The 14,415-nt window shown below is 41.9% G+C and overlaps 1 protein-coding gene across 2 annotated transcripts; it reads right to left on the reverse strand.

Moving 5' to 3' along the window:
- Positions 1-1,435: 1,435 nt before the first annotated feature.
- Positions 1,436-14,341, reverse strand: GDE1 (glycerophosphodiester phosphodiesterase 1). Of its 2 annotated transcripts, none has more exons than XM_011377515.2 (6): positions 13,927-14,341; positions 11,015-11,190; positions 9,083-9,188; positions 6,577-6,669; positions 4,826-5,037; positions 1,436-3,567 (listed from the first exon to the last, which is right to left on the reverse strand). In XM_011377515.2, the coding sequence occupies exons 1-6, from the start codon at positions 14,338-14,340 to the stop codon at positions 3,420-3,422; spliced, it is 1,149 nt and encodes a 382-aa protein (XP_011375817.2). In that variant the 5' UTR covers position 14,341; the 3' UTR covers positions 1,436-3,419. The 2 variants fall into 2 exon arrangements, with proteins under 2 accessions (XP_011375817.2, XP_023377544.1); XM_023521776.1 differs by having other exon boundaries at positions 11,015-11,186; positions 13,927-14,302.
- Between the last annotated feature and the right edge of the window lie 74 nt (positions 14,342-14,415).

Below are 14,415 nucleotides of genomic sequence, written 5' to 3' on the forward strand. Positions count from 1 at the left end.
CTAGTGCTGTGGGTCCGAGGACCGTGTCGTGAGGAGTATGATCTTAGAGCACCTCCACATTTTTCGTCTTATTTTATAACAGTACTGTTACACCCTTAACGTAGTTTTCAAAAGCGCTTCCACTTGTATCATTTCAACCTCGTAACATTATCGCTGACGATAAATGCGAATAATCGTCATCTCCATCTGATAGATGATGAAGACAGGCAGACACAGGGTAAGCGATTTGTCTGTCTGTCTTATAGCTAGTTTGTGGCAGAATCGAGGACTTTGGGTTTTCTCTGGCTCAGTGTTTCTGACTTGTGCATGTATTAGAACCGCCTGGAGGGTTTGCTGAAACAGGTCCCGAGCCCTACCCACAGCTTCAGAATCAGTAGTTCCGGGACAGGCTCTGACGACTTGCGTTTCTAACAAGTTCCCCTTATGTCCATGTTGAGAATGTCTGGGACAGCATCTTTTGAGAACCTCTGCGCCTAGCTGCTTGCTATCCAGCCTCTTCTTAACATTTAATGTGCTGCAGATTGCTAGATTTTGAGCATAATTTAAACTTAGGTAGTAGAGCACGTGAAGTCATTAAATCTTCAGTATTTTTGATCGAAGAAATCAAACCACCTCATCCTACAGTAACCATCACGCCACGCTAAGGGTTTGAGTAGATGTTTGGAAACACTTCACTAGCACACACCCTCCCTTGCCTCAGAGCTATGATTTACTGTCCTGTTGAAGCATTATTCTCGCTTTAGGGAAAATGGTAGGTATAATTTTCTTAGAAATTTGCATCTAATAAAAATAGAATATTTATGTCTCGGCGAAATCGTCAAAACAGAATTGCAGACACCAGTCTCCAAATAAGAAAATGAGTATTGTTTAATCAAATAAGGATCGGATTCCTCAAGCCTTCTGAGGTGGCCTTCGATGTCTCCAACATCCTGAGAGCAGAAATGCAGTCCAATGAACAGCACGGGATCTTTATCTGTATTGTCCGTCTTGGAAAAGAATGCTATGGTGGCTTTGAACGGCCCCTTCATGCTGCCGAATGCTGAATCACTTATTCACGCTCCCGAATTTTCATCTCACTTTAGATCTGTATCTCGTTTCCTTAAGGAAGTTTCCACTGATTATCTCATAATTCATTCCCTTAACAAACATTTATCGAGCATCTACCCATGTGACAGGCATTGTGATAGTTATGGACAGGACATGATGCTAAGCAGGGGTTTAGGGTGTGGGCTTTAGAACTGTATCATCTGGGCCTGAATCCTTATGCTATTACTGTTGTGTGAGTTTAGGCGAGTTACTTTGTGCTTTGATTTCCTGCAATATAAAATGGGATCGTAACAGCACCTACCTCGTGGAGTTGCAGAAAAAAACACATGAAAAGCATTTGAAAGTGTCTAATACATGGTAGGCAGTGAATAAACGTTACTAACAAGCATTTTACATGTACTTTCATTTATTTGTAACCACCTTCTGGGGTGGTACTAATACTGCCCGTTTTACAGATGACTTAGATAACTTACCCAAGGTCATACAGGTGGTAAATTGTTGATCAGGAAATGAGATTTAGCTTTCTCTGATCCCAAGTGCTGTTTCTAACCCCTATACTAAGCCTTTCAAATAAGTGCTTAAAAGTAGTACCTATTAACATCTTTCTTCATCCAAATTCTCCATCTTCGAGGCCTCTTTAGCATAGGATCTAAATCTTTAATTAGGTTTGGCTGAGTCAAGAGCAAAATGTATTTGGGACAAAGGTCAAGAGGCAGCGAACTGGCTCTCGAGGCTTCACACGGCAGAAGGGATGTCACCTATACTGCCCCCAAGAGAATTCCTTCCTTTTCGGTTGATGTGCAGTCTCTGAAGCTATGTCAAAGCGGGGAGTTCAGTCCAGATTTTTTGGGGGCACTTTCTCCTGTTAGTCATAACACGGGATAGAAGTACATGCGGTTTGTTTATTTATTTTTGAAGTACATGCAGTTTAGGTATCTGTTCCATTCATTGAATAAATCGTCTTACTGTTAATTTTAAAATTCAAGAAAATGTCTTTGTAAATGTTGATTGAAAATGTCCCAAGCCCCATCTACTGCCAGTACCAACCATGGCAAAAATCGGTTTGCTTCCCGCTGCCATCTAGCTGTGTGGACTGGTGGTCTGCCCGCTGAGTGTGAGGCTGGTGACTCACTGGGACTCAGGAGCGAAATCATGACTAAGCTGTACAGCCTGTGATCAAGGCTGAGGGAGGGCAGCTGCGGAGAAAGACAGCTATGCAATTTTTTCAAGACTCACCTTCATTTTAAACGTTGCTATTGATAAGACCCCTGGAAGCTCATGTGGGAAGGAGCTGGAAATCAAGGGCTTTCTAAAGGCAGAGGAGTGGTTAGGAACAGGGGTTCAGATCTACCTGGATCCGAATCTCAATTGCACCAAGGAATTCGAGACCTTGAGTAAGTGACTTTAACTTTGCAGTGCCTCAGCTTCCTCATCAGTAAAAAAAGAATACCACCTCTGTTAAGATTTTTGTGAGTTAAGAAAACACGTTAAACCCCTAAAGTTCCAGGCAAATAGTAAATAAGAAATTTACTTATCACGAGATCAGGCTCTGCTATGTCACCAGCTACGTTATTTCTGAGGAAGACCCTTTCCTTCCACAGGTTCTGGTGTTCTCATTTGCAAAGTGAGGACAAGCTAGATGTCCTTAGAAGTTTCTTCCAGTTCTAATCATGTATGATCATCCGTCGTAGAGTAGCCTGAAAGAATGTTACTCTGCTCCCTAGTGGTCTGTGGCTCTTCCTCCGAGATAACACGAGCCATCCCTCAGGCCGGTGTCCAGACTCTCCTGCCATTTTTGTTGCTCCGCGCTGAAGCTGGTCAGTGGACTGAGACAGCGGCTCCCCTAAATTCCTTGTATCTTAGGATACGCTGCTTGGCACACAGTTTTCCCTTACTGCTCCTTTTAATGATTTTATTAGTATGGTCACAAGCTTGGCGTCTATCGTATATTGATAACATAGCCGAGTACAAATATTTTAAATAAGTGAATTACATAAATGTGTCAAGTTTTAAAAATGTCAACTCTGAGTGATCATGCATTTCCCATGCATTTGCGTCTGTACCCCCCAAACTGCATAACTCAACCTGTGCTTCTTCTCACCGGGTCTCGGTGCAATGCCTCGGCTAGGGCCGGGCAGGGCTGTGCCTTTCTGCAGACCCAGATTTTCAAGAGCAGTGGTGTGGAGCTCGGGCAGTCCACGGAGCATGGTGGAAACACTGGGCTCTGCTCTGGCTCAGGTAAAAATGCAATTACTGAGTATTGCTTGTGTGGGTCACCTGATCCCCCAGGGCGTGGGCTAACGCAATGGGTATCCCTGCATGAGGCCGGCAGGCAGTTTCTGTCCCCATGGGTTTCTTCCCTGGGGAAAAGTCTAGAACTGAGACTGGCAGTCTTCCAACATGCTGTCAGTGATGTAGCCAGATTGAAGATGGGATTCATAGTAACTTTTTTCATCAAAAGTATTAACAGTCCAAGCAATAACCTGAATGTCTTTAGCTGACCACTTCTTCAAGTAGTCCCTGGGGAAAGAGGAAAAAGCAAGCCTGTTAGAATAATGGCCAACTGGCCCAGGACAGGATGACAGTCACTAAGGACGGTAATCACTGAGCAGTAACAGGTGCTCAGAAAGGGCCTCTTAACCGCCTCCGCACTGCGGTCAGAGGGAATGTCCCAGAACGCAGCGTGAGAACCTCCTCTGCATTGTTCCAGCTTATTAAAACACTTTGGTGGCTCCTGAAAGACCACACTCCCGGAAAAAAAGTCACACGGGAGGACGCACCTGGCTTGCCCTACCTGTCTCTCTGGCCTCATCTTTTATCACGTGCTCCCTTTCCTTTCTGTGCTGCAGAAAACTGCTTTTCAGTTCCTTGCAAGAACCAAGCTTCTCCTGCCACATGCCTTTGCATGTATTTCTCCCTGACTTGGGTCTGCATCCCCCGCCCCCCTCAATCCCTACATACCCTTCAGATCTTAGTTTAGTTGTCACTTCCTTGGGGATGTTTTCTCCTACACCCCATTAGGTCAATTATAATTGTACACTGTTCTCTCCGACACAGCATTTATCTTAGCTGTAATTTTGTTTACTGGATTTTTATTTAATTGGCCACTATCTCTTCCACTTCACTCTACACTCCATGGGGACAGACCATGGCCTTGTTTCTCTACCACAGCACCTTCGGCTTCTTAATATAGTACCTTGCGATACTGTAGGCATACACCAAAATACTTACTGAATCGAATGCATGCATGCCTGAAATAATACGAAACTTAAAAAATTAGAATCGGCTAAAACGCAGCTATAAAATTGCCAAAAGAAAGATTCCGAGGTTGCCAGGTTAGGGAACAAAAAGTTTCTTGCAAACCATGGAGCAGAGCCCATGATGTATGGGGGGAGCAGGGGGGTGGGAGGGAAGATGGGAGAAATGAGGTGGGCACCCCAGGACGCCTTCACTGTGGCTCTGCCCTGGATCCTAGGTTGGTTTTCAAAGACAGCCAATCGGAAGGAAATGTAATCTTTCTGATCACGATTTGGCTGCATTTTTTTTTTTTTCTTTAAAATGCACTAAACACCAGTGCATTTGATCAACTTGTTTTGGAAACAGTAAAATATGCCTGAACCCTTCCCACGTAAGAAGACAGTGGCATCCAGCTTACTAAAAGCATGTGGGCGCCGCGGGTGGGAACTAATCCAGGTTGTCCACTGTTAACCCTTTCCAAGAACATCCATCAGGAAATGTGTCAGGAGGAAATAATAATAAAAACACGCTTCCGACTTACGGGGACACAAAATCCTTCTGTATGAGGAAAGCTGAAATTCCACACAGGTACCACAAAATATTATGCAGGCTCCAATCGAGCAAAATGTCCAGTACCACAAAAACTGAGTGTTTCCATACAGCATTATAGCGTGGTTTCCCATCTCCTGTATGGCTAAGGCTCCAAGGTCTGTGAGTTAAAGCCGTCACCACGTTCTGATCTGTCTGTCGCATCTGAAAAGGAATTTTGGAAAATAAAATAATTTTCGTATCTTAAGTCTAATATCTCTCATTTGTTCTTTAGATTTAGCCAATGTACTCGTCAGAAGAGAAAAGAGAGGGGAAAAAAGTGGGCGCTGGGGCTGGGAAGTGGGCAAAGGAGAAATGGGGGGATGAGGATGGAATTCTTCCGGTCTGTTTTCTATGCTCCTCTGGAGAGTCTATCACCCATTTTAAAGGCGTCCGTGGTCAAGTAAGTTTGGGAAACACTGATTCAAATGCCTGAAAGTCCCAAGACCTTCTTCATCCCGATGGCCATTCAGACCTGGGTAGGCTGCTCTCCCACCGTAAAACCTGAAATACATGCTCTGTTGGGCGCTGCTGAACGCTACAGAACCAACTCATTATTTTGGAAACTGGTAAGTTAAGGAAAAGATTGAGCATTTATTTGCTTATTGGGTAACTAAATAGTAAATGAGTTTCTTTTTATAGAAGTCGTCTAGCTAATACACGAAGAAATGAGAGAATTAAGTATTAACATTTTGCAACCCCCAGTAAAGGGACAGAGCTGGCCACTGGCATCAATAGCAGCTGTTAACGATGACAAAAGAGCTAACCAGACGCTGTGTGCCTCCTGACGGAAGAAAACTCTCACCCATGAAGTTATCTCGCCAAGAATAATTGAACCTAATCCGATCAAGCCTTTAGCTGTCCTACCAATTTACAGGAAATATACAGAGGAGAAGAATGTGTTAAATTGAGAAATAAGCAAAATCTAGACTTAGGTAAACTCTACAAAATAACTCGGTTTCTTCAATAAATACATCACAAGGAAGGTAGGAAAGAGAATATGCAGGTTTTAAGATTTAAAATGATAACATGCAGTCTTTGCTTGGGTCCTGATTCAAATGAGTTAATCTATGAAAAAAAAACAAAACACCATGTATGCTATTTCTGAGAAAAATAAAAATGTATATATAATTGTATATTTGATAATCTTATGGACTTACTGTTAATGGTTTTGGATGAAATAATGATGTTGTGGCTATGTTTTTTTAAAAGAATCACTTTTTCAAGATATTTAATGTAATTTTTGTGGATGAAATGGTATGATGTCTGGGATTTGCTTCAAAATAACACCGGGGAAGATAAATGGGGCTATGAAAGAAACGGTGGATCTTGGTTAATGAGGCTCACTGTCCTACTATCTACTTTTATGCATATTTAAAAATCTCCCACATTCAGAGTGAATTTTTAAAGGTATATTCTGCTGTGACTTAGTGAGATGGAGAGCTACATACATACTTCTTTCTGTTTCGAGGACATTTACCAAAGTCATCTCAATGAGCCTATAAGGAGCATAAAAAAGGGAACTGAAGAGGAATCAAGGTATTTAAAGATGGGGTGAGTACATTCCCTTCTAAATGTCTCTTGTTAATTTAAAAGAGGAGTTTCTGAACAGGTTCAGTTCGATTCCTTATGCTTACTTACGCCATTGCTATTATCACCACCAACTAACATAATATTATGTACAACAAAAATCCTGAATTTTACCTTATAGATAACTTCTGGCAAGAAGGAGCAGACAATACTATTATTGTATAGTTGAGGAAACTCCATATATATTTTCTTTAGAGCATCGGTAGCCTGTAAAACAGAGATTCACGTATTTTAAAACTATTAAAATGTAACAGTCTTAGGCAATCATTATTACATACTGAGTATAACCCTATCAAACAAATCAGAAGTTTCCTAATACACGGGGACGTTGAAGAGATGGAATCCATTATCCGCCGGGAGACGTTTTAAACTCACACATGTAGCAGCAAAGGAGAAAGCTGAGGTGCTGCTGCTTTACCATCTTGCTGAGGGCCTCATCCTTTTTGTCACATTTCTGGAAAGTATGGCAGACTGCTGGCCAGTGGAGGCTAGAAGCACAACTTAAAAATCTTTTCCTTATGCCCTAGTATAGCCGCCGGGGAGAAGGCTTTTTTTATACCCGCTGCTCTATCCCACTCTGCATTTCCTGGCTGGAGCATGAGGCAGCCAGCCTTGGAACTAGAGGGGAGATTTCCTCAGGCCAGTGCTCTAAGAGGAAACATTATGGATCTGAAGGCAGAAGCGATGGGACAAGGGAGGAAATGGGAAGAGCTGGAAGTCTCCTGACTCTTCCCCTGGTGAGCAGAAATTTCTTTCTGTAGTAGTCCAGCTAATAAATGAAGAAGAAATGATAGAATTAAATCACTGACGTTGTGTAACTTCTAGTGAATTAACCGAATGTAATGCTGCTACGTCATAACTCTTGAAATATTGCTAATTTTTGGAAAGTCCCACATACCTATAACCGAATATAAGCAACAAAACGCATTCCGAAAAAGAAAAAAGAACACAGAAATGACTCTTGTCATGTTTCCCTTCACTAACTAATATGAGGGATTGTGAGCTATAGAGCCGAAATGATTCTCTGGCCGTATGAACTATGGAACGCACTGCGTGTACCTCTTCACCTACATTATTTATTTAATTCTCACGACAACCCTATGTGGTAGTTTCTTTAATTATTCCCACTCTGCTCATGAGGAAACTAAAGTTGATTAAGGTAGAGGTTATGCTGTAGTGAGTGACAGTACTTAATTACAGTCTGCTGGACCCTGAAGCCCATGACCTTGGCTCATGTGTTCTACTGTCTCCAATTTGCTGCCAACACTTGTTCCTTTATAGGACATTCTGGTGAATTAGATCACTATGTTCTACCCAGTCTTGCCCAAACCACCTGTGAACATCCAACTGGAAAGCTTAAATAGCTAGATTTTTAAAAAAGATTTTATCTCCCTTCCGCCCACATATTCTAAGAGAGTAAGTATAAAGGTCAGTACATCGTATAAAGGTCAGTACATCGTGGGTAAAACGCAGGACCTATCAAGGTTCCCAGAAGTGGGCCACATTATCAACAAAACCTGAAGTGCTCATTAAAAATACATGTTCCTTGACCTCACCACCCCAGACATTTCCAGAATGGCCCAGAAATCCCTATTTTTAAATAAGCCTTCCTGGTCTGTGTCAGTACAGACCAACTGAAAAACCTAGAAGTATACAATTATCAATTAGCTGATACTAAATTAGCCAGCGCATTCAAAATTAGAGGTGTTTATGGTACTAAAGTTAAAAACACACTGAGGCTCACATTTCAGGTTTTAACATCTGGTTTCAACTATATCCTGGGATTAATTAAAAAAAAAAAATCAACATCATCGGAATTCTCAACCCACAGATGGCCATTACTGATACTAACTGCTGGGTGGAAAATACCCGAGTTGTCCAAATGTGGACAAAAGTCTTTGTCCTTGTAAAGCAGGTTATAAGAGAACAAATGTAACCTGAACTGTATTTCCCCAGTGATTTCCATTGCAATAATGTTTTTATGAGTACAAGTTCTAAAATCTTATTTAGCAATGTCGTACATATTTGAAGAAATTATATTAATTTTGTGATACAAATATAACAAATCAAAGAATAAAAAAATTATACATAAGGGATAGAAATCATACGGAAGAGATGAATCTATGTAAAAGATAAATATCTGTTAGCTATCAGAAGCTCTAAATATAGGAGTTCTCTTTAAGTTTAGTCCATAGTTGTCGATCTAAGACCCTTATCGGCCAGATGCAACTGGTCTTGTGTCCAACTTCTGAGTTGTTTTTTATGAGGTAACTGGATGGTGTGTTCGAAAAGTGCCTTTTTTAACTGTTTATTTTATTTAATATCTTTGGCAAATGCTTTATGCAAATAAGAGAAACCCGACTCTTCTATCTGAAGCTAGTTGTAGGATATCGGGAGTTGGGAAAAGGTTCCATCGAAGGTAAAAAGGTTTAAAAGGTTCTGTAATTTACTGTTTCCTTTAACATGTGGATTTTCGCATCGTTCACGTCCACTAAGCAAAAAAAAAAAAATTTGTAAAAATAATTTAAGAATAAATAACAAAATACATAGTTAATTTTGGAAATGACTAGCATTTAAAGATGTCTTTTGAAAAAAGGGAAGTGTGCGGTACAGACTGTACCTTATTTGCATGGCCCTTGACATCAAAGAAGATCGTGAGGTTATGGTTCAGGCTCTCTGCAACGGCTTCTCTCAGGGTAGGGATCTTTTCATTAGGGAAATCATTCCTGTAAGAGAGGGCAAAGGCATAATACGTGGTAGGAAAAAGAATCCAAGTCTAGTGGAACGGACATTTGATAAGTATCTCCCAACCAAAAGGAAAGAGTGTTTTCCCCAACTTCCTTTTCTCAACCATACCAATGTCCGAGGGTCATTTACTACATGTACTTGGACCAAAGTACAGATATTCTTGATCAAAGAACAGCAACAACAACAAAAATCATTTAACTTCTAGGAAACCGCTGGATTTCTATTGAATTAATCATGTAATTAGTAACTCTGCTCACCAAAGGGCAGAGTATATGCATGCCAGCTTTACAAACTCAGAGACTTAATTTTAACATTGTAATTGCCCTAACAGACCCTTTGCAGAAGAAATTCCTAGGACTACATCAATCTGTTGACTGTATTATTGTACATTTATGTGCAACTATTTAATTTCCTGAAACATAATTTTCTGATACATTAAGAAATTGGCTTTTCTCGTGTAATGAGATTTCACTCTACATGATTTAATTTGTTAACTCAATTATATTATTTCAACTGTAAGATCGTCGCTAAAAAAATAAAAGGTAAGGATAATTTAAATAGTACAGGCAATTCTGCCAGATATTCTATTCGATGCCTATTCCCTGAGAATGAGAGATAAGAGATGTAAGTTTGCTATTCCCCTGGCCAGTCTTAGCTTCTGTGCCTCCTCTCACGAAGAGCACCTCTTCGCATTGGGAAATTCTAGAGAAAATAACTACTTTTCCTACAACATGGTCCCTAAACACAGCCAATTACTTCACCTGGTGTTCAAGCAAAGAAAACGCAACCTGTTTCAATTGTGAAATAAAAACACTGTTTGCCTTAAAGACATAAAGAAGCTATATTGACTCTGATATCATGCCATCTTAAAGGATTTTAAGGGCGATGCTGACCCTAAGCATTTTTTGCATTAAATGTTGATTATGAACCTGACATCTTATGTGCAACATCATTGTAACGTTAAAACCGGCCTTTCCCTCGCATACGACAGAGCGATGAACTATCTGGTGACAGTAAAGAGTTAATTCATGCAGCTTGGACTCCAAACTTGCAAGTGTTATCAATATTCTTTCTAAAATACGATTTCCCTTGGCTGACTTTTCACTTCTTTCAGATCCTAGGAAAATAAAGTCAGAATCATCCTTTAGGGAGGACTATAACTAATCACTGGGTGGAATGCTCAGCACTCGAGGAGTCGTCATCATTGTCCAGAGAGCTGACAGGACATGATAACAGTGACCACATTTTTCAGTATTTCAAAGAAGACAAGAAGAGAGGAATGTAAATAACCACATTCCAAAGTATATTATAGCCCAGTACACCAATTCCAAGGGGTTTATAGCTGTTAATGGTGAGAAGGGTGTGGGGTCTGTGGTCATATACATTTAATATACACTACATTAAAGGTAAGAATTGACTGATATAATTATTTATTCCCCAAGGGGAACATTTAGAATATAGTGTTTGATTTTTTTAATCATAGTACCCTTTTTGGGGGGAACATCTTACAGGATTATACACACACACACACACATATATATATATACACAAAAAATATATCACACAACAAAAAGTCACAACACAGACAACACACAGAATAGTCCCGAGAAAAACACTCAGACCAAAAATCGCCCCACAGGGAAAAGAGAAAAAAAAAACACACCACATATCTGTTGTTCCTGGCTTATTACTTAGGAAACATGTATACAGTTCAAAACAAAACACAACAAAACAAGTCTCCAGTGTCTCTCTGTGATCTCCAACAAAAGCTGAAGGTATGTTTAAGTGACAATAAACCACTTACCTTAATCTGTGATTTGCTGCAGGATTAAGCTTCCTAATTTGTTCAAATGTCAAATCACACAATCGACCAGTGCCATCCGTCGTCCTATCTACCGTGTTATCGTGCATTAAGACAGGGACCCCGTCAGCAGTAAACTCAATGTCTAACTCCACGCCTGTTGCTCCATTCTTAGCTGCCTTAACAAAAACATCAACAATATTAATGTCAAGTGGCCACAGATGTCATGTTGCAATCTAAACACTCCGGATGACCAATAGGGCTGGGTAGGTTGACAGCTGCTCGTACCAATTTCTTGCCCTTTCTGGAACAAACAGCAACCAGACTTGTGTTTTTTGTGGATGTTAACTGTACTGCAACTTCCACACTTAGGGATTCCTCAAAAACTTCAATCACTCCTTCCAGTCTCGCAGTGGCAGTTGGGGAGACTTCTGGAACTTAAGTTTTCTCTGGACATTAATGGCTTACAATTATATGTATTTAGACAAATTCCACTGTTTACCTATATCATTTCGTACAGCATCTCGGAGAAGTCCCCTGTGTTTGCTGATTAGTTGGATATTGCGCTGTTTTGGCACAAACAAGATGAGTCAGGTTTTTGTTGGTGTAACTCCACCCCCCTCCCCATAAGCAAAACGCCAAGCTCCTGTGCGGGGAATAGACTGTGGGCATAACTTCTTTTGTCACTGTTCAGTGTCGTGTACGCTTTTGGAATACATTCATTTCACCGCTCAGATTTTTCCTTCTATATCTATTATATAACCTGCCAGAGATTCTTCTAGTGTCAAAACATCCTCTCTGATTTTTTACATAGTAAAATGTTTAAGAATATAAATTACGAGATGAAAACATGCAAAGGGAGGAAGAATAGTACAGAAAACGAACTTCGATGGAAATAAACTATATATATCTTTTGAAGTTAAGAGGGAGGGAGCGACCTTGTCTTCTGCAGACTGTGTTCAGCAGGTAATTCTGTTTTGGCTAAAAAGTTTATTGATAATGACCTTAATCGAACTGGTAGAGTTACATCTCATTTCCTCTTTAGACCAGGAATCAACTTGGCACAATGTTTATTTATCATCGTTACATATATAACAGATGTGTTCGACCTAAATATACATGACACAAATGGAATTTAGCTGTAATTCCCTTGCAACACAACGGGATATGAAACACTACACGTGTATGTGTATTTCGCATACATTCTTCTTCATTTTCTATTCAAACATGTTCTGGCCAAACCACAACATCCACGGTTAAATACTCATAAATACCTTCTGTGCTCAATTAACACTGCGTTATACTTTAAGGCAACTTACCTAAAGGTAAGTTGAAACGCAAGCCAATGACAATTGTGTTCTTTTGTTCCTACAGTAATTATCACCTTTCTTTTCATGCCAGTGCTATCTCCTGTGTAGCTATATCACTTCATCAGACCTCTCGATCTTTAGATTTCTTTTTAAACAGAAATCTGCAAGAACTGCTGTCTTTCATCACAAAGAACCACAGAGAAAGAAGCAGAAGGGAAGTTTAACATGGTTTATAAACACAGAGTCGAGTGCCCTCCACTAAATTAAAGGCTGCCTTCCAGATCCCCCTCCTTCTTCGGACTTAATTTTGTTATCTGCACATTGAGATAATTTGAAAGAATCAAGCCATCTTTAGATTCTTGGCCTAAAGAGCTTACATTAGTGGAGATCTTGTCACGGGCGAAGCACTTCACGTGGACTACCTCACTGAATCGCAACCTGCTAGGTGGATACCAATGTTATTCCCATCGTACAGATGGGGAAACTGAGGTCAAGGCTGAGACTAGCGTGAAGAGAGGTGTCCTAGGATGCCTTGCCTGCCACGCCCTGGTCATGACTCTTATTGGGACATAGAGAGCTTAAGTAACTTGCTCATTACACAATACTTTGTGTCTTCAGCTGGACAAACAAAGGACAGTCAGTCCAAGTTTTTACATCCCGGAACATATTCTAATCTACGACCCACTGCACTGGGACTTAGAATCAGAAGGCTGAATTTTAGAAGGAGCCACGTGTTTGAGTCTGCCTTCCTACCCGTTCAGTGTTAAAATAATGTCTCAAAGAAATGAGAGGTTCAGATCTATACCCACAGATCAAAAAGTGCATAGACAACTGAAAAGCTCTCTCACTATGCCTGCTGTCATTATTACCAAGTCAGGAGACTGCCAGGAGAGCCTTGTCAAAAGGGGAGGCAGAAACTGATTAAGAGTCAAGCAAACAGGGTTGTCTGAGCCTGAATGTGTGTGTTTTTGGGGGGTATGTGACAAGGAAATGACTCGGACAATTTGGAGGACAAGTAAAATGGCTCCTGTGAAGGTGACCCATTTAGAATAAATTCAACCACGGACCAAGATTCTACTCAACCTGGCCACATCTCTTACTGTATTCACACACTAGCCTTTGTTCTGTTCCCTTGAGTCGGGCCACATACTGCCTATTCTGTTACCCAAACATTCCAACATCGTTAACCTCAGGACATTTGCGCTTGCTGTTCTCTTTTCCTGGGACGCTTTCCCGCCCCGCAACCCCCACCTCCCTTTCAGATCCATAATCTGGGTCTTTCTCACCATCCCGGTTTCAGTTCAAAAGTTCTTCTCTTCGAGAGGATTCCTCTGATTACCTAAAATAGCATACATAATTCCCCCCTCCAGTCATTCCTTATTCCATTACCCCATTTCTTCATTGCGCTTTCCATTATCCCAAAGTGCCTCATTTATGTGTTTATTTAAGGCCTGTCTCCCCCACTCCAATGCAAGCTCTGTGAATATCTTTTGGGGGGTACTAGGAAGGAAGGCTACTACAAGAAGACTGGGGAACCTTCGGAAGGACGGGCAGAAGTCCAAGCTCCCAGGAGGGGCGGGTGCCGCGAGGCATGGGGGGGCTCACCTGCCGAATGGCCGCCAGTGTGTTCTCGGGTGCGTCGTGGCTGCCGCCGCGGTGGGCGATGACGGTAACGCGGTCGCGGGGCTTGAGCACCTGTAGGGCCCTGCAGGTGGGCACAGGCTCAAAGCTGAAGAGGCGCAGCAGGAGGTAGAAGCTGCCGGTGAAGAGGCAGGCATTGAAGGGGCTGCGTGTCACCAGAAGCACCAACAGCAGCAGGAAGGAGAAGGGGCCCAAGAGGCCCCCCTGTTCCTCCCACAGCCACATGCCGGCGCCCGCACCGGCACGGACGGGAGTCCCGGACCCGCCGGGCTCCCGGGACAGGAGATCGAGAAGCGAGGGCGAGAATCCAAAGCACTCGCCGCAGGGGAACCCTCGGTGGACAGCACAGCCGCACAATGGCGGTGGCGGGGGCCACATCCGGGGAGAGATCCGGCCGTCCAGCCAATCAGGGCCGGGGATCTCCGGAGATCGGGGGCGGAGCCACTGGCATGG

Source organism: Pteropus vampyrus, unplaced genomic scaffold, assembly GCF_000151845.1.
Source record: "Pteropus vampyrus isolate Shadow unplaced genomic scaffold, Pvam_2.0 Scaffold314, whole genome shotgun sequence".
Classification (NCBI taxonomy): Eukaryota; Metazoa; Chordata; class Mammalia; order Chiroptera; family Pteropodidae; genus Pteropus; species Pteropus vampyrus.